At 38.3% G+C, this 26717-nt stretch overlaps 2 protein-coding genes across 5 annotated transcripts in view; one reads left to right on the forward strand and one right to left on the reverse strand.

Moving 5' to 3' along the window:
• Positions 1 to 756: 756 nt before the first annotated feature.
• tyro3 (TYRO3 protein tyrosine kinase) lies at positions 757 to 22198 on the reverse strand. Its single transcript, XM_066669245.1, has 19 exons — positions 21890 to 22198; positions 20333 to 20516; positions 17415 to 17515; positions 15665 to 15835; positions 11845 to 11931; positions 11509 to 11621; positions 10519 to 10699; positions 9044 to 9186; positions 8816 to 8954; positions 7587 to 7713; positions 7334 to 7428; positions 7142 to 7237; positions 6485 to 6565; positions 6279 to 6371; positions 4997 to 5118; positions 4405 to 4514; positions 3682 to 3841; positions 3356 to 3492; positions 757 to 2593 (listed from the first exon to the last, which is right to left on the reverse strand). Exons 1-19 carry the CDS (start codon positions 21945 to 21947, stop codon positions 2188 to 2190), a joined length of 2604 nt encoding a protein of 867 aa, XP_066525342.1. The 5' UTR covers positions 21948 to 22198; the 3' UTR covers positions 757 to 2187.
• Positions 22199 to 24204: 2006 nt separating this feature from the next.
• Positions 24205 to 26717, forward strand: part of mipol1 (mirror-image polydactyly 1) — a 53393-nt gene continuing 50880 nt past the window's right edge. Inside the window, exon 1 of one of the 4 annotated variants that reach the window (XM_066669266.1) lies at positions 24205 to 24311. In XM_066669266.1, coding sequence (XP_066525363.1) covers positions 24310 to 24311 — 2 coding nt within the window. In that variant the 5' untranslated portion in view covers positions 24205 to 24309. The other 3 variants (XM_066669284.1, XM_066669275.1, XM_066669258.1) reach the window with 3 other exon arrangements.

Genomic DNA, 26717 nt, shown 5'->3' on the forward strand with positions numbered 1-26717 from the left:
TGTTATTGCAGCTAAATGCAAAGTTATTGTTGTACAAAGTAAATATAGAGAGTACACACGCATGGATAATTTCATTATCACAAATGTAAATGGTTGAAAATTGATGCCTAGCAATAGTAATGGATCACTGTATACTCACATTGCCAGGACTAAGGAATATTCAGTCAAAAATCTCTTAATCTGATACATTTCTCCCCCTTTTTCTAGCCATGAAGGATGTATTGTAATGGAATGTTGTTACCTATAGTGGGCAAAATAAAGGGGGAGGAGGGAAGGAGGGTGTCAAAGTGTGTGTGTGTGTGTGTTAGCCTTGGCTATGGTGACTTAAAAAAAAAAAAAAAACCTCAATCCATTGTTATTACTTAAAAGAATTTTATTTATTTTGTACATAATTATAACTAATCCCACTGAATTTAAAAATATGCCACAGGAATTGGAGAAAACTCTCAACATTCGATGATCCGAAATGACTGAATTTAAAAACATTTCCATTAAATAATTTCAACAGGAATATCTTCACAGTTTAATAGTACTAGTGTCATACAACTGGCATATTGTAATCTTCTGACTTCATTCCCAAAAGCCTAGCAGTTAATTGCATTTATTTTATCAGTTCTTTCATTCCAAATATCATGCTTTTTGAGTGTGACACTATTTCAAAACCTTTTGTTGTTGTTTCTAATCTGATGTATATTGAGAATATATATATATATATATATATATATATATATATATATATATATATATATACATACATACACACACACACAATTACACAATAATGCTGTAGATTACATGGTAATGTTACAAGTTAATCCAGTTTTGTAACAATATGCATTCATTCATAACTCTCCTACTGTAGATTACATATCATAATGCTACACTTCTAACATCTCTAACATTCACGTCTCATTCCACTAATGAATGTTAAATACATTAAAAGATATACTGCCATCTAATGTGTACGTTAACACATGCAAATGTACACATAATATAAAAATGTTAATGTTTGTACTGTAGGAAACATAAATCTAAGGTCAAATAATGACCATATATTGTACATACGGTGATGAGACATCACATGGAGAAAAAACATGTACAATATCAACTCATCATGTTCTCATCAGGTCTAATAAAAGCACCACAAGTCTGAACACTCTCAAAGCTTGACCTCTGCTAGATCTCGTAAAGGAGCCATTTAACATCAAAATAATATCTCAACACCTGCATATATTAACTATCCACATCCCTTGATATCCCAAAATATACATGAAATTGTGTAATGTGGGTTCATTAATGGCATGTGTTAACCACATGAATAGAACCAAGCTATTGAGACTGTGACCTGTTGTGTGCAGCAGTACCTTTTAATATAACATACAACTGCAGTGACCATTTTATACAACACAGGAGACTTCATAGCTCTATTTACAAAGGCTGTAATAAAAAAAAGGCAATCTTCCTACATGAAATACTAAAGCCCAAAGTTGGGTATCACAGTATTTTGAGAAAGCAAATGAATCAAGATAAAATGGTAAACATTACTACAAAAAATATTTAAAAAATGCTCAAGTGCCACAACAGATGATAATTTGCAGATTGTGAGTGTGACTCAGAGTAATGCCATGGACTTCCAATGCTGGGAGTCCAAGAGAGCAGCATTAGCCTCACTCTGAGAATGCTGCGAGTCAACTGTGGGCATCTATTAGCTAACAACATAAAACTGCGTGTTTAGTGGCCGTTTAAATATGTGCCTGTCTGCTAGCCAAATCAAAACTTGTGTAAAGCCTGATAAAACTTAAAACGTGCCCATTATCAGGGATTACAGTGTTTATGAAGTTAATAAAGTATACAGTTATGATGTTTTGAGGCAGTCCAGTGTAAAATATTGACATGGCTACACCTTCTAAAAATTGTTACCTTGGAAATGTGTGCATAAATGATGCATTCACATCATAGTTTTAGCAGGTGATTGTAGAGTCATGTGGCTGCATAGGACCATGGTTGGCATTTATTATGAATAACCTCACAAATGGCCCTAGTCTTATGAGGAATTTCCGTGATGCCCTCAATTTTTTGGACTCTAAGGTGCTTTTCCCAGAGCCACGTGCTCTTCATAAGTTGTTTGTATGATTAATCCAGTCAGGAAAAGCTGATTCTAGTTCACAATTTGATATAAAATTGACATCAAACGTTTATAATAATATCCTCCTCATCGTCTCTGATGTCCCCAGACATGCCATCTTCTGACCCTCTGCTCTCACTATCTATGACACCACGAGGGCCTATAATATAGCGATAATCTCCACCAATAGCCAAGGCAGCCCCAGAGGACACCATGAGCCAGTTTTTCTCATCCTCCTCCATCCCAACGCACTGCCATGGCACCCCCCATGAGTGTTCCTCACTATTTAGGGTTCCAACCCCAGGGTCTGGCACCTCCTCTTCCCCCTCAAGGTTCACATAGAGCAAAGGCTCCTTCACAGGAGCTGGAGAAAGTTCAGCCCACAGACCCTCCAACTGTGCCATCAGGTGCTGGAAACTGGGGCGGCACTTTGGGACAGGAGACCAGCAGCTGTGCATGATCTCATAACTGGATAAGAGAAAAGAAAGTAAGCTTACTCAGAAGTCACTGAACATATGCTGTGAGTCCTGTGACCAACAGTGGGTTTTTATGTGTCATAATTCATGATAAATTATACATACTGAAAAAACAAACACCATTCATGTTAGGAATGGAGACCCAAGTAGAATGAACTGTGATTTAACCAGATATACAGTGAGCTGAAATATATATAAATGGGAAGCTAATTTCATTCTTCAATGATCCAATTTCCATTTATGTATCACCTTTCCCAAACATTCATTTCATATATGGTGCATTGCATTGTGTTACACCGTTAATTTTCCGAGTACTATGCAAGCGTCGTCCAGTGTTTATAAATGGTATACTCAAAACCACACCCCCACCCCTGGCAAAACAAAAACATTTTTTTAATACAATTAACCATATTTAACAATATGTTAATTACTGCAGTTCTAATTATATCCAGTAGGCGGCAATGATGTATTAATAACATTTACTGGCGAGAATCCAAATGAACAGAAATTATCTGAGGGTGAAGACATTGGTACTGTAGCGGTACTCAGAAAAGGATGTGTTATATTTACATATTTGAGATGATTCATCAAATCTTTCATTATGTGGATATGGTGTATTCCTTTAAGTGTTAAGAAAGCTTCTAACTACCAAATGGAGAACATATTCCAGGGTAATAAATGACTCTTAGAGCGCAATGTGTGTCACAGATAAAAAAAAAAAGGTATGATACAGAGAGTATTGTTTGAAACTTGCATGTTATCTGGACAGTCAGGTGGCTGTTTGAGTCTCTCCCCCTTGATGAGGTACTCGTAGATCTCAGAATTCTCCACCCCTGGATAAGGTGTTTGCCCTCGAGACATTATCTCCCACATGGTCACCCCAAAAGCCCACTGAAAAACAAACATATTTACAATGATTAATACAGGACTAAGGACTGAAGGGCATTATTGTGCTGTGGGAAATGTAATGGAAAGAATATTCAGTTATGGGGCAATGTAACTAGTAAATATTCTTAATAGAATAAGTAATCAGTTATTTCAGGATTATAAAAGACCTGACTGTGGGGAAATGTATATTACCACATCACTTTGTGTTGTGTAGACATTATCAGCCAAACTTTCCAGTGCAATCCACTTCACTGGTAACTTTGAGACAGAACCTTGTCTGTAATAATCCCCACTGTAGATCTTCTTTGAAAGACCAAAGTCTGCCACACACACTGTCATGTTCTCATTCAACCTAAAACATGGGAGTGAAGCAAATAAAAGGAGTTTCAGATAAACATCCACCCTGTAATACAGCAGAGCTCTGTGAAACTCTATTTAGATCACATCAACTTACATTTAAATTGCATGCTAGATTCAGAAATTAGAAAATACTTGATTTAACTGGATAAATACAACAGCTCCAAAAATATTCGAACATTTTAACAATTGGTGAAATTTGTTGTTTCACTGAAGAAGGAAAAAAAAAGGTAGAATTCTGCAAAAGAATTACAACCTGACGGCATTTCTAATACTGTAATGCACAGAGGTATAGACATCAAAGCCTGGTGTGTCTTTCTTATAAAATCTAACTGAGAAGTGTATAAAGTTGTGTGTAAATCTTTCATCTCATCTCATCGTCTTTTCTGCTTGTCCATATCAGGGTCGCGGTATGTAAATCTTTGAATGTCTAAAATTTTAAAATCACAGTCTTGAAGTGGTCTGTTTATAATCCTCTAACATTTTGTGTGTATATAATATGTATATATACACAGTTATCTTTTTCAAGCCACAGTATATGACACGGAAAAGACTCACATGCAGTTGCGGGCAGCTAAATCCCTGTGGATGATGTTTTTGCTGCTTAGATATTCCATTCCCCGGGCAATATCCAGCATGAACTGGACTAGCATTTGTAGAGAGAGGGTCTGCAGGAAAGGAAAAGGAATACAGATGCCCCTAAAAAAATGTTTTGCTTAGAGAAACAATGAAAATAAAAATGTGTAAACAAAAGGTGATTGCATGTGTTATGTTTCAACTGTGGTTACAGAGGAATATTCATTGCTGAAACTATATAATGTGCTGTTTAAAACTATGCTACAGTATAAAGCATGTTGGTATTTTCAGTTATTTCCTGTTGAACATTTGCTGTTTGGTCACCATGCTGAAATGAGCATTTGGAACTCTAATAAACAAATTACAATTCTTTGTACTGTTAAACAAAGAGGATGTCTACACTTTACAAATGTTTTGCATCAATTGATAGTTATATGAAAAATACTAGACACCTCCTAACAATTCATATACTGATAGATCCCTTAAAAACTGAAAAAAGGAAAAATCACAGAAAAAAGTAGACATCCCAGTGTGTTTGAGTGACAGAGAGAGGCCAAAAAACCAAAAAACTCACAAAGGGGTCATCCCCAAGACGAGACATAAGGAGGAAAGTGTGCAGGTCACCATGCTTCATAAATGGCAGGATGACCATAGGGATGGGTAACCTCTGCTGTGGTCGTCTGTGCAGACTCACCCCTGATGGATCATGTTATTTGACAGACACATTTTTGAATGTAGGCTCAGTTGAAGCTCTGACATAATGTACTCATTGTCGATGTCCAAATAAAAACATGTATCTCAATTTTTGTGGATTTTTAGTTTATTATATCAGTTAAACACAGCAGCTATTCTTCACATTGTGGGGTTTCTTTCTCTTGTAAACTTATTATGCGAGATACTTGTTTTTGATTGGACAGGGACGATATACTACTTTATGTATCTAATATATAAATAAACCTTAGGATTTGCATAAGAGGGCGGCACGGTGGCGCAGCAGGTAGTGTCGCAGTCACACAGCTCCAGGGACCTGGAGGTTGTGGGTTCGATTCCCGCTCCGGGTGACTGTCTGTGAGGAGTTGGTGTGTTCTCCCCGTGTCCGCGTGGGTTTCCTCCGGGTGCTCCGGTTTCCTCCCACAGTCCAAAAACACACGTTGCAGGTGGATTGGCGACTCAAAAGTGTCCGTAGGTGTGAGTGAATGTGTGTGTGTCTGTGTTGCCCTGTGAAGGACTGGCGTCCCCTCCAGGGTGTATTCCTGCCTTGCGCCCAATGATTCCAGGTAGGCTCTGGACCCCCCGCGACCCTAAAATTGGATAAGCGGTTACAGATAATGGATGGATGGATTTGCATAAGACATTTTGCATCTTATTCATTCATTCATTATCTGTAACCGCTTATCCAGTTAAGGGTCGCGGTGGGTCCAGAGCCTACCTGGAATCATTGGGCGCAAGGCGGGAATACACCCTGGAGGGGGCGCCAGTCCTTCACAGGGCAACACAGACACACACACACATTCACTCACACACTCATACCTACGGACACTTTTGAGTCGCCAATGCACCTACCGACCTGTGTTTTTGGACTGTGGGAGGAAAACGGAGCACCCGGAGGAAACCCACGCGGACACGGGGAGAACACACCAACTCCTCACAGACAGTCACCCGGAGCGGGAATCGAACCCACAACCTCCAGGGCCCTGGAGCTGTGTGACTGCGACACTACCTGCTGCGCCACCGTGCCGCCCCCATTTTGCATCTTATCACATGTATAATTACAATGTAGCTAATATGAATAAATTATATTTTTAATACTTATAACAATGTTACTAGAATAATGATCTATGAGTGTGTTCACCAACCTATAAGCTGGATGACATTTGGATGGTGGAAGTCCTTCATGTATGCAGCCTCTTTCAGGCACTGTTCAATATCGCTGGAAGAGTTGATGTCAGCTATAGCCCACCCCCACACAAAAAAAGAGAAACATTCAAATTTTAAGAAGCAAGAACCCAATCCGCTACAGGGTCAGCATTACCATACAGCACATGAAACATGGCTCACTTACTTTTCAGTACTTTGACTGCCACCTTCTGCACTGAGCTGTCTTCCATTTTAAGAAAGGCCTCTCTCACTGAGCCAAATTCACCTTTACAGAATAAAAGAAAAATAAATAAATAAATCATTAACTGTTCTTGTTTTTTGACAACGATATTCGTTGTGACTTCTCATTGTGGTTAAAGGGATACTTGTGATATTAAATGATTGGCATGTGCACCATCATTCTGACTGTTTTGATGTCAAATTGTGCATTATAGACAAACCTACTCAGTTATTAACTAAAACGACCAGTGAGTTTCCCAGCGTCTTTAGAATCTTTCTATATAACGCTGATAGAATGCAAAAGTGCTAAATCTAAATATAAGTTTTCTTTAACCCTCGGCATGTATCTTTATGCCAAGTATGGTTTATGCCAAAATCCTACCTTAAAAATCAGTTATTCATTAGAATCTTAGGAGACAGGCAAAATATTCATAGCCATTAGGAATTCCCCTGGAATTAAGCTAGTGTTGTCTTCAGACACATTATGTTTGGAAAAGCACTATAGAGGGTACAGGAAATTTACACTGTAAACACAGACTTTACAAACCCTTAATTTTTTTTTAAACTCTAGATCCCCATAATGGTCATCTGTGTACCAACATGAAGAGGGGTAATAGCTGACCTTTGCCTAGCATTTGTCCGAGGGTAAGGAGCCTTTCTGAAATAAGAACATCCCTCAGCTTGGCCTTTAAGTCATCATTGATGCCCAGGCTGTCCACTAAATAGACACAGAATCAAAAGACAAAATCATACACAGTGAAACAGTAGCAGTGTTTATATTTGTGGCGATTAATCTGCCAAAATAAACACATACAAGTGGATTCTGGGAGCTCAGGGCACTGTCTGTTGAAGGACCTTGCTGCTGTGAAGGACACCACAGTCTCTGTCCCTGGAGGCTTGAAAACAGATCTACCAAGTAGGCGTAAGAACACAACATAATCCATAATTATAGACTCAAATATTCTCTGTATATTCTATCTGTATTACAGTGCATGTAGCAAGTAGTAGCTGCAAACCAGTAACCCTGGTATATTATGCTTGCAATTACACTTTTGTTACATGCTTACCCAAACTGAGTTTCTTTGCCTCTTCGTTGTATCAGGACAGTGAGGAGAAGTCCCACCATTGTGGCCACCAGCAGTGCTAAGATCAGACCTACCCACATGTGTCCTCTCTGGGTCTGAGCTTGCATAACTGGAGTAAGAAACCATAACGTTTCCTAAGCATAATATAATTTTTGCATAATAAAAATCTCAATTTCCCATAGGAAATAATGGTAAAGGCAGTAGATGTATTCCTAGTATTACATGTAAAATTAGTAATCACTAGTAACCACAAGTTTTCATGGAAGAGGTTACAAAACAGTAAAAAAAAAAAAAAAACAAAAAAAAACTCTAAATCATTTATTTATTGTCACATCACATAACACAAGTGTAAGGTGAGTGAAAAAACTTGGCCGCATAGTCCCTCTTGTTCTGGATAGACAAGTAAACTAGCCAAAAATAAGCTCATGATTATCTTATTTTACTACATTGCTCTCTGGTGTTTCTCATACAGTAACTCATAACATGAAATATTCATCAAAAACGTTCCTGCATATTGCCACTTCAATCCATGCTGGGATCAGAATTAACCAGCACTTGAATTCCCTCCTCCATGAGCCAAACCACAGGACCATGCAATCCTTACAGCAGGTTTTTTTTAATTCACAGATAAAATATGAGGTGATTGTACATATATTCTGCTGCACAACTGCTTAATGCACAATAAATTATGAATTAAACTAATAATTAATAATAATAATTATGTAATACAGTATATATATATATATATATATATACACACACACACACCAAAACCAATTATTTGCAGTATAAAGTATGTTGTTTGTTTGTATATTAAGTATAATTAAATGACAGAAATAATCCAGTACATGCAGTGTGGGAAAAATGTTTATCTGTTTAACAGAGTGATATATGTTGAAGTGTGCTGCAGGCATCAAATTTAAATTTGTTTAGAAAATGGCTTTGTTTGTGTGTTTTTTTGTCAGTTAAATACATCTTGGAGATTTTAAAAAAAAAAAACCTGTGTTTATTATTGGGTTGGTGCCTTGCCTTGTGCCTTTCTTCCCGAAAGTCTTTAGGATGTTCACACTACAAGTTCATCAATGAGAATTTCAAACATACCAGAAAACAACAGAACATCTGTGTCAGCTTAAAGAACTATCAACCTGGGTGAAACTGATTAATCATGCACTGCGCACTTAGTTTTATGTGCAGGCACTGAGGAGGCCTACCTGATGCTGGCATAATGAGCACCGGCTGGCTCCAGGGCCCACATCCAGCCATTGTGCACGCTGACACCTGGAAAGTGGCATTGAAAAAACGCCCTCCACCAGACAAATGGGCAATGTTTTCCTTAAACAGTAATGGCTCCTGAAAATGTAGTAAACGATTACTTCATGACAAAGAATGTTTCAAATTAAAATAGATAATAGCCAGAAATAGTTGGGATTTTTTTGTACCTGACTCTCCCCTCCCACGTTCCATTGCACTTTGTAGGCCAACAGACGCCCATTCAGCTCCTCTTCCCATAACTTTGCCCATGTGAGAGAGAGCTGCTGTTCTGTCAGTTCAAAGGTCAGGTTCTTGGGAGCTGCTGAGGGCACTGTTTAAGAGGGAAACAATCCAGAACAGCATAACCCCAAATAAATTTCTAGGGAATTACTAAATTAATTAATTAATGAAAATTTTAATTCAATAAAAATGTAATTACTAATAAATTACTAGGGATGGGCATTACAATTTGACTAATTAACTATCAATTAACTAGTAAATGGAAAAAGAAAATGATCAAATTTGGCTGAAAAGCCAATTGCTAAGTTCTATTATTAAGCAATGGAGAATTTTACTGGTTACAATCTTCTTTTCTGAAATGCTAATATATTTCTAATATATTCAGATGGTAGTATCAGCCATGAGCAGTGGGTGGCAGCACTATGGGTCCAGCATAAGCCCTACATTGAAATGGATTGGGGGCACACACAATGGTGCATTGTACCATCAAGCCTGGAATCCACTGGAGTGAGGCCAGTCCTGCCAGTTTACAAACATATAAACAAGGTCAACAGCAGAAACCCCCACTACTCCCCTACCCACCCGGGTACATCCCATCTCCACCCCCTGCCCCAAGCAGCTGGCTGGGGCCTGTGAGCTCAGTGCTAAGGAGAAAAAGTGGGCCTCACTGCAGGGTTGTTTATTTACTTGCCAAGTGTTGACTCTATAGGGCCACTCACTGAGACCAGCAGGATTAGTCAGAAGATCTGGATCTCTCTGGTATTCTGAAAATCTCACATAGCTGTAGCTATAGTATTAGGCCTGTTTCAATCAGGGATTAAATTATCAACTCAAACAGGAAATTAAGAAAACCAAAGATATTATGTCGGGCATTTAACAAACCGTGTTCAAGAATGTTTCAAAGTCATATTATATATATATATATATATATATATATATATATATAGCTGGTTCAGTACACGATGAAGGGTGGATTTGTTGAGTCTGCGTAACAAGTGTTAATAAGATAACATTTTTAAAAATGTTATCTATTTTTTTTCTCCTGCAACAATCAGCTGCCTATAAAGGTCTAAAGTAACAATACTACTGTAAACATTGCCTTTTAAACAAGTCCATTGCCTGTAAACAAGTCCATCGGAAACCGGAGCACCCGGAGGAAACCCATGCAGACACAGGGAGAACACATCAACTCCTCACCGTCAGTCACAACTAAACAACAAAAAAAAGGTCTTTTTAATTTTTACTTTGAGGTCTGGTTTCTCCAAGGGTACATCTTTATGCACTTTTCTGTTTTCTCTCCTTCCTTCCTTCCTCCCTTCCTTCCTTCCTTCTTTCGTTCAGTAAAGGCCTCAGCAATAATCAGGCTATAAACAGAAGAGGTCAGCAGGCATGGGTGACTCAGCATCTTAAGACTTACGCATACCTGCTTCTGGAGTCTGAAAGTCCACCCAAGGAGAATAGGGGGAGGGGCCGACTTCATTATCACATCGAATTCTCACACTGTAATTGGTGTGACTGCTGAGGCCTTCCATGATGTGCTTGAATGGAGGCACTGAAATGTGCTGTTCAGGAAGTTTGACCTTCCTCCCAGGGCTCTTAGACATCTGTAGAAGTGATTGGGGGCAGGGGGAGGGAGATTCCATTCATAACAAACACATTAGAAAAAGCTCCAGATGAACTGCAAATCCCAAGATGACTGTTTATCAAACCCTGCAAATCCGAGGAGTAATTAACATCTATTATCCAAGCCTTGTTTATTTATTCGACTATTGCAAATAACAATTAAAGCTCCATCATTTAATTATTTGTCTAATGAGATTCGGGGCTACTGTACAAACAGCTCTGAATGCAGAACAGACCAAATTAACTATGGAATTGCCTCTTTATTGGCAGTTGGCTTCCTGACGTGCCCTGCACTTTATGCCAAATTGGATTTGATGAGAACACAGACAGAGCTGTTTATTTAAATCCTGTTTTACTCTCTTGAATCCATAAGGGCTGGATATGAAGTAACTTTGTCTAAAACTGATACACAGACATTAACCAAGACTAATAACAAAAAAAAAACAACACCTAATTGTTTTGGTTTTATTGTGCTATTATTTTCTAGCATAGACCAGAAGAGAATAGGTTCTGTTTTTGAGTCTTAGGTTTCTTCTGCCACTTTTGGACTTGGGTGTGTATTTATGTATAGTTTCTTTCTGATTATGCCCATTTGCCAAAGTGTGATACAAACTAATTTAAATAAATGTATATCAGATTTGGCCTTTTAATACTGAGAGATTGTCTATAATATAGTAGTATTGTGAATATATTTGTGGTGGATGAAAGAGAACAGAGGAGGCAGTGAGGTCAGATGTGTACAATGTAGTTTTGTTGGTTATTGCTGTGATGGATTAGAGGAACAGAGTACCTGAATGGTGCAGGTGGACAGGTCAGAATGTCCATTAAATCCTGGGCTCCATATCAGCGTCACATTATTAGACGCCTGGTCAATAACGATGTTCACTGGGGATTCTGGGAGGACTGTAAAATAAAGAAGTTCATACATTTTTCATTTGATAGGCATTTCCACTGCTATATGCTTAAAAACATACAAAAAGTTCTAATATATTGTTACATAAAAACAATGAAAAAAAAAACGTTTTTCTAGGTGTAAAGTGAATATGGCTGCAGATTTCTAATACATTTTTGCACAACTCAATCAAGCAACTGACGTGGTTTATTTATACAGACAAACATAGCTCACCTTTTAGGTGCACAGTGCCAGTCCGAGAAACAGATACACCTCTGGCATTCTTGGCCTCACAGTAAAACTTTACGCTGTTGTTCACACCTAAAGGGAAAGAGGATGAATATTAATGATGTGCCCTGAGTTACAGTGAACACAGCTGGTTCACAGATGCCTTTTTGCTGTATATGTCCTGTCAAGTATAACAGACAGGAAATATAACATTTAAGAAAAGGCCAGGCAAGTTGGAAAATGAGCCTCAGATTCTTACCCAGCACTTAAATGTAAAATCCATACTTTTGTAAGTGATTATTCAGCATAGACACAGGCTCTCTCTGCCCAACAGGCAAGAAGATGCAGTTATTACTGTACTGCATTACCATCTAAAAAGGGAAAGTTTCTCTAGACCTCACTCAAGCAGTATTGATTACTATCTTGCATTTCAGAGCCACCAGGACACCAGAAACATAACAGTGAATACAGGCCATGGGTACTATAAGCATATCAGTACCAACATTTAAATGAATACGTATTTTGCAAAGAGGCAATGTAATATTAAAAATTTAAATGTTCCATTAATTCATTCAAGTTTGAGCTTTGCCTTTTCTGCTGAGCTCAGTTTGCATTTTCACATGTGTTTTGACACACACTGAGCACAGTAAGGGCTGATAATGGTATTGTAAAGCAGAGAGGTGTTTTTCCCCTTTAACATTTGAATTTTTGCCCATGGATATGTCTAGCATGGTGGCAAGCTTGAAAATAATATTTTAAAAATCTTCTTGACAGTTGTTGCACGATCAAATGTAACATGTTCATTCAACTTGTGAAATACATATTCATTTAAATCAATATATTCATATTCAAAAGCATTCAAATCTCTGTAAATGAAATCAACAGAAGTCTTGGAACAATTTAGTTATTTTGCCATTTTATGTATTATTTTTTATTTTAATAATGATATTGACATGCATCCATTCAGGTACACACAGACCATCAATGATATATTAAAGGGAGTAGATGTGTAAAGACAAAATAGAATGCAGCAAACAATACCATAGATTTTTCCAGTGGGAAACGGAAAATATTGGGAAAAAGGCTTATGTTTTTGGCCAGAAATATCAACACCCCAAATGCTCACTAATGTTATTTTCTGCTGCTTTCCCTGAGATATCTTTGTAAGTGCCAAAGCTACTGAATATTATCACAGTTCCAGAATAAACATGTTCTTGATTAAATCAAATAAACCTGAAGCTTGTAACATAATTATGTATGTTGTCTATCTAGCAGTATTAGAGTGTCTTGTAGTAAAGAGGTTAGGAAAAGTTTCTAATAAAGGACTGAGACTTGATTAGCTAATAGCATGTTATTACAGTCAGTGATTTATGTAGGACTTCTAGAAAGCCTAGAGTGACCACTGGTGTGACCATCAGTTGGTTTACTATGTGTTTGATATTGGTTACAAACAAATCAATACATAACTTTTATCAAGGAGTGGAATGAACCAGCTATTACTAACATACAGTCATGGCTGAAAATGTTGGCATCCTTTAAGTTTTTCCAAAAAATGATGTATTTTCCCCAGAAAATTATTGCAAATACACATTTTTTATACACATGTTTATTTCCTTTCCTCCCAAATTGATATAACTTCACACAAAACTTAAAAAATGGACCAGACAAAATTATTGGCACCTTCAACTTAATATCTGGTTGCACACCCTTTGGAAAAAATAACTGAAACCAATTGCTTCTTATAACCATCAACAAGCTTCTTAAACCTCTGAACTGGAATTTTGGACCACTCTTCCTTTGCAAACTGTTCCAGGTCTCTCATATTTGAAGAGTGCCTTCTCCCAACAGCAATTTAAAGATCTCTCCCCATGTTCAACAGGTTCAATGGGATTTATACCCAGACTCATCGCTGGCCACTTCAGAACTCTCCAGCGCTTTGTTTCCATCTATTTCTGGGTGCTTTTTGAAGTAGGTTTGGGGTAATTGCCCTGCTGGAAGACCCATGACCTAGCATGGAAACCCAGCTTTCTAATACAGGGGCCTACACTGTGACCCGAAATTTTTGGTAATCTTCAGATTTCATGATTCCTTGTACACAGTCAAGGCACCCAGTGCAAAAACAACACCAAACCATCTTTGAACCTCCACCATATTTCACTGTAGACACTGTGTTCTTTTCTTTGTAGGCCTCATTCTTGTTGGCTTACTCACGTACATTTTGGCAAACTGCAGTCTAGCTTTTTTATGTCTCTGTGTCAGCAGTGAGGTCCTCCTGGTTCTCCTGCAGGACATCTTGAATTTCTTTGGAACTTGATTGGGGCTGCTTATCCACCATCTGCATTGCAAACTTTCATCAATTTTTCTCTTCCGTCCATGTCCTTGGAGATTAGCTACAGTGCCATGGAATGTAAACTTCTTAATTACTTTGCGCACCGTGGACAAAGGAACATCAAGATCTCTGGGGATGGACTTCTCCTCTTTCTGTTTTCCATGCTTAGTGTGCACACACAGACACACAATGCAAAAATTGAATAAACTTCTCTCCTTTTTATCTGGTTTTTGGAGTTTTGCATGAAATTTTATAAAGGGGTGTCACCACTTTCTGCATTTCTGATAAGAAAATAATCCATGAAGCATCTCAGTAATTAATTACTTTTATTTTTACCCTTTAAAAAATGAAAGAAGAGTGTACAGAGGATAAATATTACACAATGATTCATGATGATACTTTTAAGTACAAACTATATGCTAAACGCATTTTTCAAATTCTTTGTAGTTTAAGTTTTCTAGTAAGGTTTATAGGACCTTGAGGGCTCCTCACTTAAAATGTGGTGAAACAAAGTAAAACAAGTCTATTCCAGTCCTAGAGGGTTGGGGTCCTGTATGAAACTATAGTTTTCCTGTTCATAAAAAAAAATACCTGGTCTAAGGAATTATACCAGTCTCAATTTTTCACAATAACACAGTGAATTGGTACAGGCAAATTACATTTCTTACATTTCTTTCTGATGATTTCAGTCCTACAAATCATCTCAAAATTGTGTTTTTAAACAGCTGCTTTTATTCTGCAGTAAGTTAGGTCCAAAGCCATTGCTGGATGGCCAGTTGTTTGCCAAGTATAAAACACACTGCCTCTATTCTTGTGAAGAGGTTTAAAAATATGGTTTATATTCAGAGGACAAATTCTGACCTGTTGTTATTTAATGGGCAGTCATTCATTCATTATCTGTCACCACTTTAACCAGTTTGGGGCACTGTGGGTCCAGAGTCTACATGGTATCACTGGGCACATTTTAGATTATGGGAGGAAATCTACTGTAAACCCACGCAAACACAGGGTGCCTCAAGCTGTGTAACAGTGACACTACCTGTTGCACCATTGTGGCAATGGGCAGAGATGTTTAGTGCAAACAAAAGGCTAGAAATAGAAGCTGATTTAGCATTAGGGTGGAAAGTGCACTAACAACACAATAACACACAACTTTTTAATGACCAAGTCAAGTTAACAGCTTTCTTCTCACTCAAAGTTGTCTGACAGTTCTCAGTAAAACAAGTAATAACACAAAATACCAGTGCAGACCCTTAGAAAACCTCTGTTAAATGCTTTTAAACAGGCCTTGTTTTCCTTCCCACTGAATATGACCTTTGACTCAACTGCCCAATCCAAACAGCTCTATTCAGATTTCACATTAATGCATTAGTCATTAGGATGACTAACGCATCAACTATGTTCATATCTCTGTGAAAGCAGGCATTATTATACAGACACAATGACCCTCCTATTATTTTACAGAATAATTACATGAAATGTTTTGAGAGCTATTACCTTTGACAAAGAGAACAGATGGGGAAGGCTTGAATTGTCCCTTCTGCACTCCTCCCAACCACCACAGCACCTCCACGGGATCCGGAGGCCCAACAGCAGCACAAGTCAGGTTAAAGGGAGCCCCTGGAATAGTAGCTACATCGTCAGGTTCCTCAGTAAAATGGGGCACACCTGAAACCACAAAACATCCAGAAAAGTTGGGACACAAAATAAAAAACTTAAATCTGTAACATCTTAATCCTTAAACTTATGTTTATCAGACAACAAGAAAAAGAAAAAATAATCATTGTTTTCAATGACAACCTTAATTCTATTTGTTAAATATAAACAAGTAAAAAAATGTATGATTGCAATATTCTCAAAAAAAGCTGGGGCGGAGGGATGTTTACCACTGAATCATATCACTTTTTACTTGTCCTTTATTTAATTGTTTGGGAATTGAAGATACATATTGTTGCAGTTTTGTGATTGGAAGTTTTGCCTATTCTTGATGTATACAAAATTGAGCTGATGCCCCATACATTTTCAGTGGGACATCTGGGTTGCAGACAGGCCTGTCAAGCACACACACTGTGTCTATGAAGTCACACTGTTGTGACTGCACAATTAGGCCTGGCATTGTCTGGCTGAAATAGACATGGAATTCCTTGGAGAAGATGCATCCTCTTTGCACAGTCCAATTTGAGGTTGCATTTCTTGATGTAGAGGCAGACTGTGTTAAATGACAATGATTTTCCAAAGTATTCCTGAGTCCATGTGGTTTTGTCCATCATTATATTAAACTGTTAATAAACCTGTCTGAGTAAATGCTTGTCAACATTCTCTACTATTATAGGTGTAGTGTAACCGGTCATACTGGTGCCCTCCATCATTCTACACCAGTAAGTGTCCTTAGTCAAGACTCCTAGTACTGTTTTCTGTAACCATTAAAATATGATTAAAAAAGTGACAATGGCTCTGAACAAGAGTATCTGCTAAAATCATAGAAGTAATGTTATATTGTTTGAGAAGTTGACTATTATTATTGATGTAATTATTATAAAATTAATTAAAAATACCTTTGATATTTTGTCCAAACGTGCAAACTCTCATCCTAGAGAAGTGAGCCAATAGTCTCTGGTTCAAAGGCTAGAAAAACTCACTTCTGATGTATTGAATGTGGTAGAAGCTTTTGAAAAACTACGTTTGCTCTGGGTTGAATTTTTGGGAGAGGTCTGTTTGAAAATTGTTTTCATTTATTTATTGTATATATTATTATATATATTAACTGGTAAATTCATAAGGAATCTAGCTTGCTAATATTAAAGCCATAGAACATATTTTGATTCTAAATTTATATGTATTAAGCCTATATATCCATGGCTAAACTAACATTTAGGACTGGTTGACACCACAAGGTTTCCCTATGGTCTCATTAAATATTGGGATAATATTTGTTGAGAACATTAATTGAGAAATTGTGAATAACAAAGCAATGGGAGGGATATCAATATGGATATGCCTACCATAACAAATAATAGAAAAAAAAAACATTGATTCTAAGTTCACTGTCTTTTCAGGAGTGTGGGAGAAAAAAAATAAACATATGTACAATAAACATATAATGTCTTTGAGCAATAATGCAGCTCATGCTCGTGCTGCAGCTGCAGTTAACAGCTTTAAATGTGTAAGTATGTGGTAAATGTGTAGCTGTAGAGTGATTTCTCTCTGCAAAGGATGAGAACAGAGAAGGAGAGTGGTATTGATCTACCTTCTACTGTGATCCAGGCTGGCTCAGAGGAGATGACCGTTCCATAATACTCAACCTCACACCAATATTTCCCAGCATCCTGTTGCTGGACTGACTTCACACTGAGAGCATAATGTAAGAACATGAGCCATCAGGACTGACATAAGCAACATTTACAGTACATCAACAGAAAACATAGGATGTATGCCATACAGACAAACACTGTAGTGTTACATACAAACACAATACTGTATTGTGTTTGTATGTAATACTGATGGATGACAGATGGGTGACAAATAGAAAGGATGAAAAGAAAAATCAACAAAGTGTCTTAGAAAGATGCTGGGCCAGCACAACAGTTGTAGTGTGCATTGGACTAGATTTTATAAATCTCTCTGTGCTGCAGGAGGAAAAAAAATTTTAATCAATATTTTGGTGAAGGTGGTAGAATGAGCAGTCTAACTCAGTCCAAAATCTCCTGGGTTGAGATTTGGTGACTGCGAAGGCCATAATGCATGATTTACATTTTTTCATACATACCAAACTAGTCACTGATCCCAGTTCCCAGAGGAATTCCAGGGGCATTGTCACCCTGGAAGATACCACTCCCATTATGATAACAGTGGTTCATCAAAGAATACAAGTGGTCAGTTCAAATAACATTCTAAGAGGAAAAATGGACGTAAACATTCTTAGTAAATAAATAAACAATTAACAGAGAACCACTGGACCTTTCACTGCAGAGGTATAGCATTCTTTCCAGTTCTCTTGTACAGCACATACGCACACTGGTTTACTTACGTACAATATAGGGAAGGCTGGTTAAACTGATTAAATCACATTCCGTTGTTTTTTTATTATTATTATTATTATTATTATTATTACAGAGCCTTAAAATGCAATAGTTTTAGTAACAAGGACTTTATTTACTGCAACCCTACTATAACAGTCCTCTCTAAGTAGTTGTGGGCTGTTTTTGCTGATATTCTCTGTCACCTGTGAAACAAATTATTTTATTTCTACATACGAACATGATGGTTACTGAATCTGTGTCAATGATCACATTTTCAAACTCGCTCTTACATTTACTGGAGCTTCTGTTTCTATTGTAGCACAACCCAATTTATCTGTCTTTGTGACTGAAGCTTCTGGCATGCTTTTACAAATAATGAACCCCCTTTCAAAGCCATTCAGATCTCCTGTTTTGATCATCTAGATGTTCAAAATGTAGGTCAACCTGCACAGAGAACAGGAGGATGTTTTATTTAAATGCACGTTGCTTTACTCCTGTCGAAAAGTTGAGTTTCACCACTCATTTACTCATGAATGTTTCTGAATTGGTCATCCCTCAATTAATCCAAACCAATATACTACAATTTATGAATTGTTGATGAATTCACTATATATATCTAAAGTAAAAATCTATTATATAAAATAGTCTATTTTTGTGCACTATTTAGGCAGTTTAATAACCGGTGGACACAAAAAGTGATAATATAAACTAAATATAAAAATACTGCTAGATACTGCATGGAGCTCAGACCCCTGAGCATCATTCATTCATTATCTGTAAGCACTTATCCAGTCCAGGGTGGTGGTGGGTCCGGAGCCTACCCGGAATCATTGGGCGCAAGGCACGAATACACACTGGAGGGGGCGCCAACACACACACACACCTATGGACACTTTTGAGTCACCAATCCACCTAAATGTGTGTTTTTGGACCGTGGGAGGAAACCGGAGTACCCGGACGAAACCCATGCAGACACAGGGAGAACACACACCAAACTCCTCACAGGCAGTCACCCGGAGTGGGATTGGGACCCACACCCTCCAGGTCCCTGGAGAAATAAAAACATTTTATACCAGGACTGAAGCTGTTTGAGTTTACAAGAGATATTCTGAGGTCCTGTGGTCTCAGACCAAGGCTGATCCTGACCCTGGACTAACCACGCATCTAAGAGACTGCCCACTTGCTCCAGCACGTCAGCACTCGTGCCAGGGATTAGCATTTGGCCTCAGGTACTCATGTTCACAGCAGCCTTTGCATTCCTTATGGCCACTCCAACAGTCATTTATCTCAGAAAGATGACTACGCCTACTTACTAATCAGAGTAAACTTGCTGATTTGCCACTCCCTACTGTTACACCTTTTCCCTTGGTTCATTGATTGAATATCAAGTACTTTTCCTTAACAGATGGTTCGTGATAACTAACTTTGTTAAGTTTTTTTTCATATTAATTCATATTATTTCTGCTTTATATTGTCAGTGCGCAACAGTTTTAAAGATTGAAAATGAGAAATGTCTTGTGAGACTCTCATGGTTGATTCATGCACTGAAATTCTAATTAAAATGCTGAGCTGAAAGAAGGCCAGCTAAAGCTGATTAACCAACATATCCTCCTCTCTACTCAAACCATTGCCATTCCTAAATTCCTATGAATCTAAGACATGCAGCTGAGGAAAACACTTCAGGGTTGAACATCTCCGTTTTTAAACACGGATGGATTCTGTTTTTTCAATTGCTCCCTAAAATGAAATAGCCCTCAAATACAGAACAACAACGCAGTTTCCGTTTCTAAAACTACTTTCTGAAATGACTGACTTGACCCACGTGTATTACACAGGTAAAGGACTACTTCACTTCACAAAGTACCTTCAAATCATGACAATGAATACTGGACTTGAAAGCAGTCATGCGCTATTAAAACTACCTTTCAATGAGATATATAAACACAACGATGCACATGCCAAGGTCCATGTTCATATCAGGCACAGTAAACCACTTAACCACTGACACGACGCACCATACAAGAGGATGAAGTCATAACAATAGCTCTAGGACTTTAACACATACATACTCTTAAAGGCATTTCATTATTTGGCACCATAAGTAACTTGATTCATTTAGGAATCTTCAGCTCAGTCACATATTCACCTGTGAAATGTCTCCCAGTGATGGGCATCTAGTGTGATGTACATCTGATCAGTGCTGTACAGCTTTTCTCCATCCTTCATCCATACAATCTCTGGCTCGCTCAAGCCCTCGATGGCACAACCCAGACGGGCCATGTTACCTTGGGTTAGGGTGAGGTTTGCTGGGCCCTTGGTGAATTTTAACCCTGAGAGAACATAGTACAGATTAAAATGACATTAGTTACACACAACTTCTTCAGAGATGGTGGTCTCTATTTGACAGTTTAATGCTTTTGAAGTGTCTCTAAATGAGGGGCTGAGATCCATGGTAACAACTAGAGTTGCAGCAGACATGGACAATGTTTTTTTTTATTTTATTTTATTGTATATATATTTCTAGATAACTAAGTCAAATAACATACTTTTATTTAATACTTGTGATGTACATTTGTTCATGAGTTAATAAATTAAAATGATTCAAATGTTAATATAGACCTATATCAGTGGTTCTTCATATGTGGTACATTGTGGCACGCTTGTGGCATGAGAAGCACGCAACACCAGATGCTCAGCCCTCTCAGTAAAATGGTAAGCGGTGAATGCCTATAATGTATACATTGGAGGCACTTGGAGGTTTTGATTTGATAATGAGTGCTACTTGGTCTAAAAGATTTGAGAATCACTGACCTATAGGACAAAAAATGGCTAAGTAAAAACACTCTGCTCACAGAACCAAACATTTGGGAACTCCTGCTCTAAACCCACTACAACTAAGGAGTTTCTTTTGCATCAAACCCCACCCCAAAACATGTGCTGCAGCATTATGACCAAAATGTTGCATTTCCATCAGTTTAAGCAGCTTTTGTACCCAAATCTGTGGTCTCTATTGTGCCAGAGCCACTACACAGATCTTTGCCAGTGTCCATGTTGTGACTCAGGCTCACAGACGTAATCAAAGTTGCAGAAGGATGAAAGCTCCACAGTGTCTCTATGTGGCAGCAGACTACTGCTGGCTTCAACACAGTTGTAATACCAGCCAAGACAGCCTTATCAATGCCCACATTCAGTGGTTATGAAGGGACTGATAGGGGGAGTATTGGATGACAAACCCATAATATGCCTAATGTGCTTTACTGGGAACCAAACACACTGAGATTAAAGGGATCCATCTACTGATCTATATTTCAACCAATCTATCTGTTTATACACACGATTGTATAGAAGTAAAAATTACAGGGAAAAACATCACCAAGTCTAAGCAGTAATTTTGCATGAGGAAAACAATGCATCCATGGTCTAGTCACTCTTTGCTCCAGTGTTCCTCTACAGACCTATCATTTCCTCTGTTTATAGATTATATGTGATTATAAAAGTAACCTGTTTTGTTGTTTACAACAGCGATTTGAGATCGTCATTTTTTACGATCAGATTTGCTTGAAAGATTGATTCAGTTAAAAGAATAGCTACAAACTCCTTTAAAAAAAGTCATTTTTCTTGGTAACTACTGAAACAACACTGCGATTCGTGTTTATCTCCACCCCGGGTTCGCTCGTTTCTGCTGAAAACTTTGTGAACTCACCGTGAATTGGCTCAGCGCAGGGTACAAGGATGAGTATGATCCATATATAAATCCCCATTATAGCATCCTGTATGCGACTGGTTCAGTTCACATTAGTTAATGTTATATCAGCACGAACTCGGTTCTGACTGTTGATTTAACTTGTTATAAGTTCCAGTGAGTGTCCCTCGGCTCCTCTGTACTCACTGCAGCCCAAAAGAAAACACACAGACCTCATCTTTGTCAAAAACTTTACACTAGATGCAAACCGATACGAGTCTCAGTGTATCCGCCGATCAAAACAGTCCCACTGCTGCTAATTAAATGGTACGGGAGCTTTGAGAAATCCAAGTGTGTTCATTCTCCCATTCTTCGAGAAAAGTGTGCCTGCTCAGTAACGCCCTCTGGAGACAACACGGCAAAACAACACTAATCAACTTCTCCCCATTGAGTTTTTACACACGTTACACTTGCTTTACTTTTACCTCTAAAACCCTGTAAAATAGACATGAATATACACACTCTCTTCGTCACACGTATAGTTCACTTTCACCTAGTTCGAATTACTCGATCTAAAAGTAATTCATTCATTTAAACCCATAAAACTTGTTCTGACGAGTTCAGATAAGCCACTGGGACCAACAAGATCTCCATTACCTTCGATTTCGTATTAAACCAGATTAATGTTAAGGAAACCACTTTCCTGGAACAGATCTGTTCTTTCTGAAACACAAGACCACAGCTTGTTAATTCTGTTGCGAATCTCACAGTAGTGATGTTACTTTACAGACAGACACTCCATACTAAGCTTCATTAAAGATACATGTTTTGAGATTTCTGCTACATTAAAAGTGGCAACATTGTCTGTAAAGTAAATCTAACATCACGGTTAAACGGCCATGAAAATTAAATATATAGTAGTCGCTGTAGTGTATATGTAGGGACCTGGAGGTTGTGGGTTCGATTCCCGTTCCGGGTGACTGTCTGTGAGGAGTGTGGTGTGTTCTCCCTGTGTCTGCGTGGGTTTCCTCCGGGTGACTGTCTGTGAGGAGTGTGGTGTGTTCTCCCTGTGTCTGCGTGGGTTTCCTCCGGGTGACTGTCTGTGAGGAGTGTGGTGTGTTCTCCCTGTGTCTGCGTGGGTTTCCTCCGGGTGACTGTCTGTGAGGAGTGTGGTGTGTTCTCCCTGTGTCTGCGTGGGTTTCCTCCGGGTGACTGTCTGTGAGGAGTGTGGTGTGTTCTCCCTGTGTCTGCGTGGGTTTCCTCCATGTGACTGTCTGTGAGGAGTGTGGTGTGTTCTCCCTGTGTCTGCGAGAGTTTCCTCCGGGTGACTGTCTGTGAGGAGTGTGGTGTGTTCTCCCTGTGTCTGCGAGAGTTTCCTCCGGGTGACTGTCTGTGAGGAGTGTGGTGTGTTCTCCCTGTGTCTGTGTGGGTTTCCTCCGGGAAACACGTGTTGGTAGATGGATTGGTGACTCAAAATCTCCGTAGGTGTGAATGTGAGAGTGTATGTTGCCCTGTGAAGGACTGTCGCCCCCTCCAGGCTGTGTTCCTGCCTTGCTCCCAAAGATTCTGGTTACACTCCGGATCCACCGCGACCCTGAACTGGATAAGTGGTTACACACAACGAATGTATGAAAGGAATTCTAACTAATTGTTTAGTTGTATCAAACTCTGAATTCCTAGTAAGCAGTTCTGTAAAATGTAATGTCATTCTTGCTAGCGTTTGCACTATATTCTCAGAGATTTAAACAAAAGATAGTCATTAGGAAAGCAAAGGAATTTTTAAAGCAAAGTTAAAATTGCCACCAGCTAATCTGAATGCACCAGCTCCAGGTATAATTAAACAAAGCTAAGGTTTGTACTGTAAACTGGGAGTATCAGGTAAAACAGAGTTTGACAGGGTTTAGTATCACTGGAACAGGTAGTGTCGCTGTCACACAGCTCCAGGGACATGGAGCATTTGGGGATCAAGGCCCACTCTGGGTGACAGTCTGTGAGGAGTTTGGTGTGTTCTCCCTGTGAAGTTTAACTGTGAATTGTATGTTCAGTGAAGATCATTCTGTCTAAAAGCATTACATATTCTGACAACTTGCCACAAAAACATTAATATCACAAGTTCTTGCTGTATCAAAACATTTTTATGACTTCACCACGTGACTTTGAGGGCAGTTCATGTGGTAAATCCTTATGGGAAAACTTGCTTTTCTGATGAAAGCATGCATACCTTAAACCATGCAAAAGGTAGCATATAAGAACATTACATCTAAATACATCTCTCTAGTATGAAAGACTACTTCTTATTTGTCTCAGCCATGGCAGAGTAGCAGCAGCTCCAGTGACAGAGTGAGCATTGGCAGCACAAGCCACAGCAGAAGCCCCAGTGGTAACTGCAGCTCCAGTGGCAGGACCAGAAGCAGCAACCCTGAACCCTTGCACAGATAAAAATGTAAGCCTTTTGTAAATTATTCATTCAATTATTTGTATTCAATATTTCTTTACATTCAAAGGCTTTAATAAAATACTTAAATACATTATTTCCCATACACCATAGTATATTTAGACTCATGTTCAGAACTCACAAGACTAAGTTTTAGACTTTAGACATCTTTTTTAAAGATAATTTCTGTTTGACAGTATAAATGTAACTGTAACTTAACTGTAGCTACTTCATTCCATTTTTTATGCATGCTTTTAAGGGTCTTTGTTTAAAATCTTATACTAATAATAAAACGAGTGATTTAAGCTGTGGACAAAAACTATAGCAAATGCGTTGAGAATGATTATGCTTTTTTTTTAGCCATATAAAAAAGCAAGATTTTTTTTTACCTTCAGCATTAAACTGTTAAATTATTCTCATCTTTATATGCAGCATTTTAAGATAACTCTAAGGTTTGTTAACTCCAAATAAGAATTACCACCTGGTTTCATCACTTACAATGGAGGGGATCCAAATGCTGGTTGCTAGGTTTGCTCGTCGTTACTCCTGTCCCTTCGTTGTGCCCTACAGCGAGAGAAAGGGCTATTTGGGACTGAGCCCCGTTGTCTCCGGATCATTGCGAGTGCATACTCGATTACGATCTTCTGGCCTCCTCTGGTGGGCGAACTGTGTAAGTGGTTTGTGTTCCCAGCTTCCCCCAGTGTTTCTTTCGGGCTCTGAGTCGGACAATGTCCCGGACTTCTCTGTAGGAAGTCGCTCTGTTAACTTTCAGGAAAGTAGCATAGACTGCTCAGAAAGTCAGCCATGCTCATGGCGGTTACCATGGTAAGTGTCAAAGCCATGTTGATAGTGTGATATGTTACAGAATACCGCGGGTTGTGTTGCTTCCACTTTAACGCTGAGATAATAACATGGGCATTTCCCCCCACAAATAACTAGAACAAGAAAAATGGGTAATCGAAATGGTGAAAGAAAACATCACCAGTATAAGTTTGTTTTTGTTAGCACTCAAGCTAATGTTAACTGGCTTGTAAAACTAAGTTCCTATGGAGGTAAATCCCACTATACAATTTTTATAGGAACATTTTTATAGGAACGTACTGCCACCTCTAAATACTGCCGCTGTAATTCATTTCATGAGGGCATTGAGAATCTGTGACTGCTCATGTGAGAGGTTTGTTGTCCCGTACGTGTATCAAGTGTCGGGGTAAAGAGAAGTGAAGTGTAAACGGAGACGCGGTGTAAAAAGCCTGCTGTCAGCAGCAGAGCAGTATTATCCTACAGTTGTGGCCGATGAATATTAAAAGTATGGCACACGAAGTCAAAACCGCAGTTCAAAGGGCGAAAAATAAAATCTCCCGCTTGGAGAATGAGCTTTACTATGTGAGGTGAGTGACGTAGCGCTAAGTACGTTGTAACTGCTGTAATAATTCTGCTGGGTGATGTATCCAAACGTTGACAAAGACTCGGTTATTCTCTTAATCCAAGCTTTAGTTGTGTGCCCTTCACACAAGAACACAAATGCCTTTAAAAACTTCGTTGCCCCTTTTCTTTTCTGACCAGGAATTAGTCGTTCCACCTTAAATGGTGCAGGGGTTGGTTTGAGGCGACTGTACTATTTAAGGTAGAACGGAAAATTCCAGTAAGGAGTCAAATTCACATTCCTTTTCCTCTGTTTCTCTTTTGCTTTTGTTTGTATTGTGTTGTGAATAGATTCCAGTAGGATTCACACTACACGTGAAGACAGCGATATGAAATAATCTCCTCTGTAAAAGTGTGTAAAATACACACTAATTCTATGCTTCAGATTTGAACTAAGATTTTTTTGCAGTATAGTTTATAAATATTGTCAAGAATCAGACTAAACCAAGGACTTTCACTCATTTACATTTACAAAACAAAAATGGCTGCAGTTTTTATTTATTCATTTAAAGTAAAACAAAAAAAATGTCCATTTATTCTTTCACCAGTCGGTTCAGTTAGAACAACCAACCAAATTTTGTTCATTTATTTATATAAAAACATGTTGGATTTCTACACACGGATTTCTTTACATATCAGTCCTTTTTAATTTCACTCAGCTATATTTTGACTCCCGCTTTTACTTGAGTTGTTTAGATTAAGTACTCACTTTCGTTCTTTTTTCTGTCATTGCCAAATTAATTTGTTTAATAGTTGCAGCGAAATGTGACATGTTAAGAATAGATTAATGGAATAATATTAAAATCCACATTCCCTTCAAAGTGAGTCATGTTATTTGAGCCCTTCCAATGAAAAAACATATATCAGCTATAATTGATTGTTTTGAAGTCATAATTGCTTGTCCAGTTTTAACAGTGGAGATAAATCATGTTTCAGTATTTCATAGCCCCAGTAAACAGAATGAATGCTTTAGTGACTTTTTAAATTTTAAAT

The sequence above is a fragment of the Hoplias malabaricus genome, chromosome 1 (assembly GCF_029633855.1).
Source record: "Hoplias malabaricus isolate fHopMal1 chromosome 1, fHopMal1.hap1, whole genome shotgun sequence".
In the NCBI taxonomy this organism is placed as follows: Eukaryota; Metazoa; Chordata; class Actinopteri; order Characiformes; family Erythrinidae; genus Hoplias; species Hoplias malabaricus.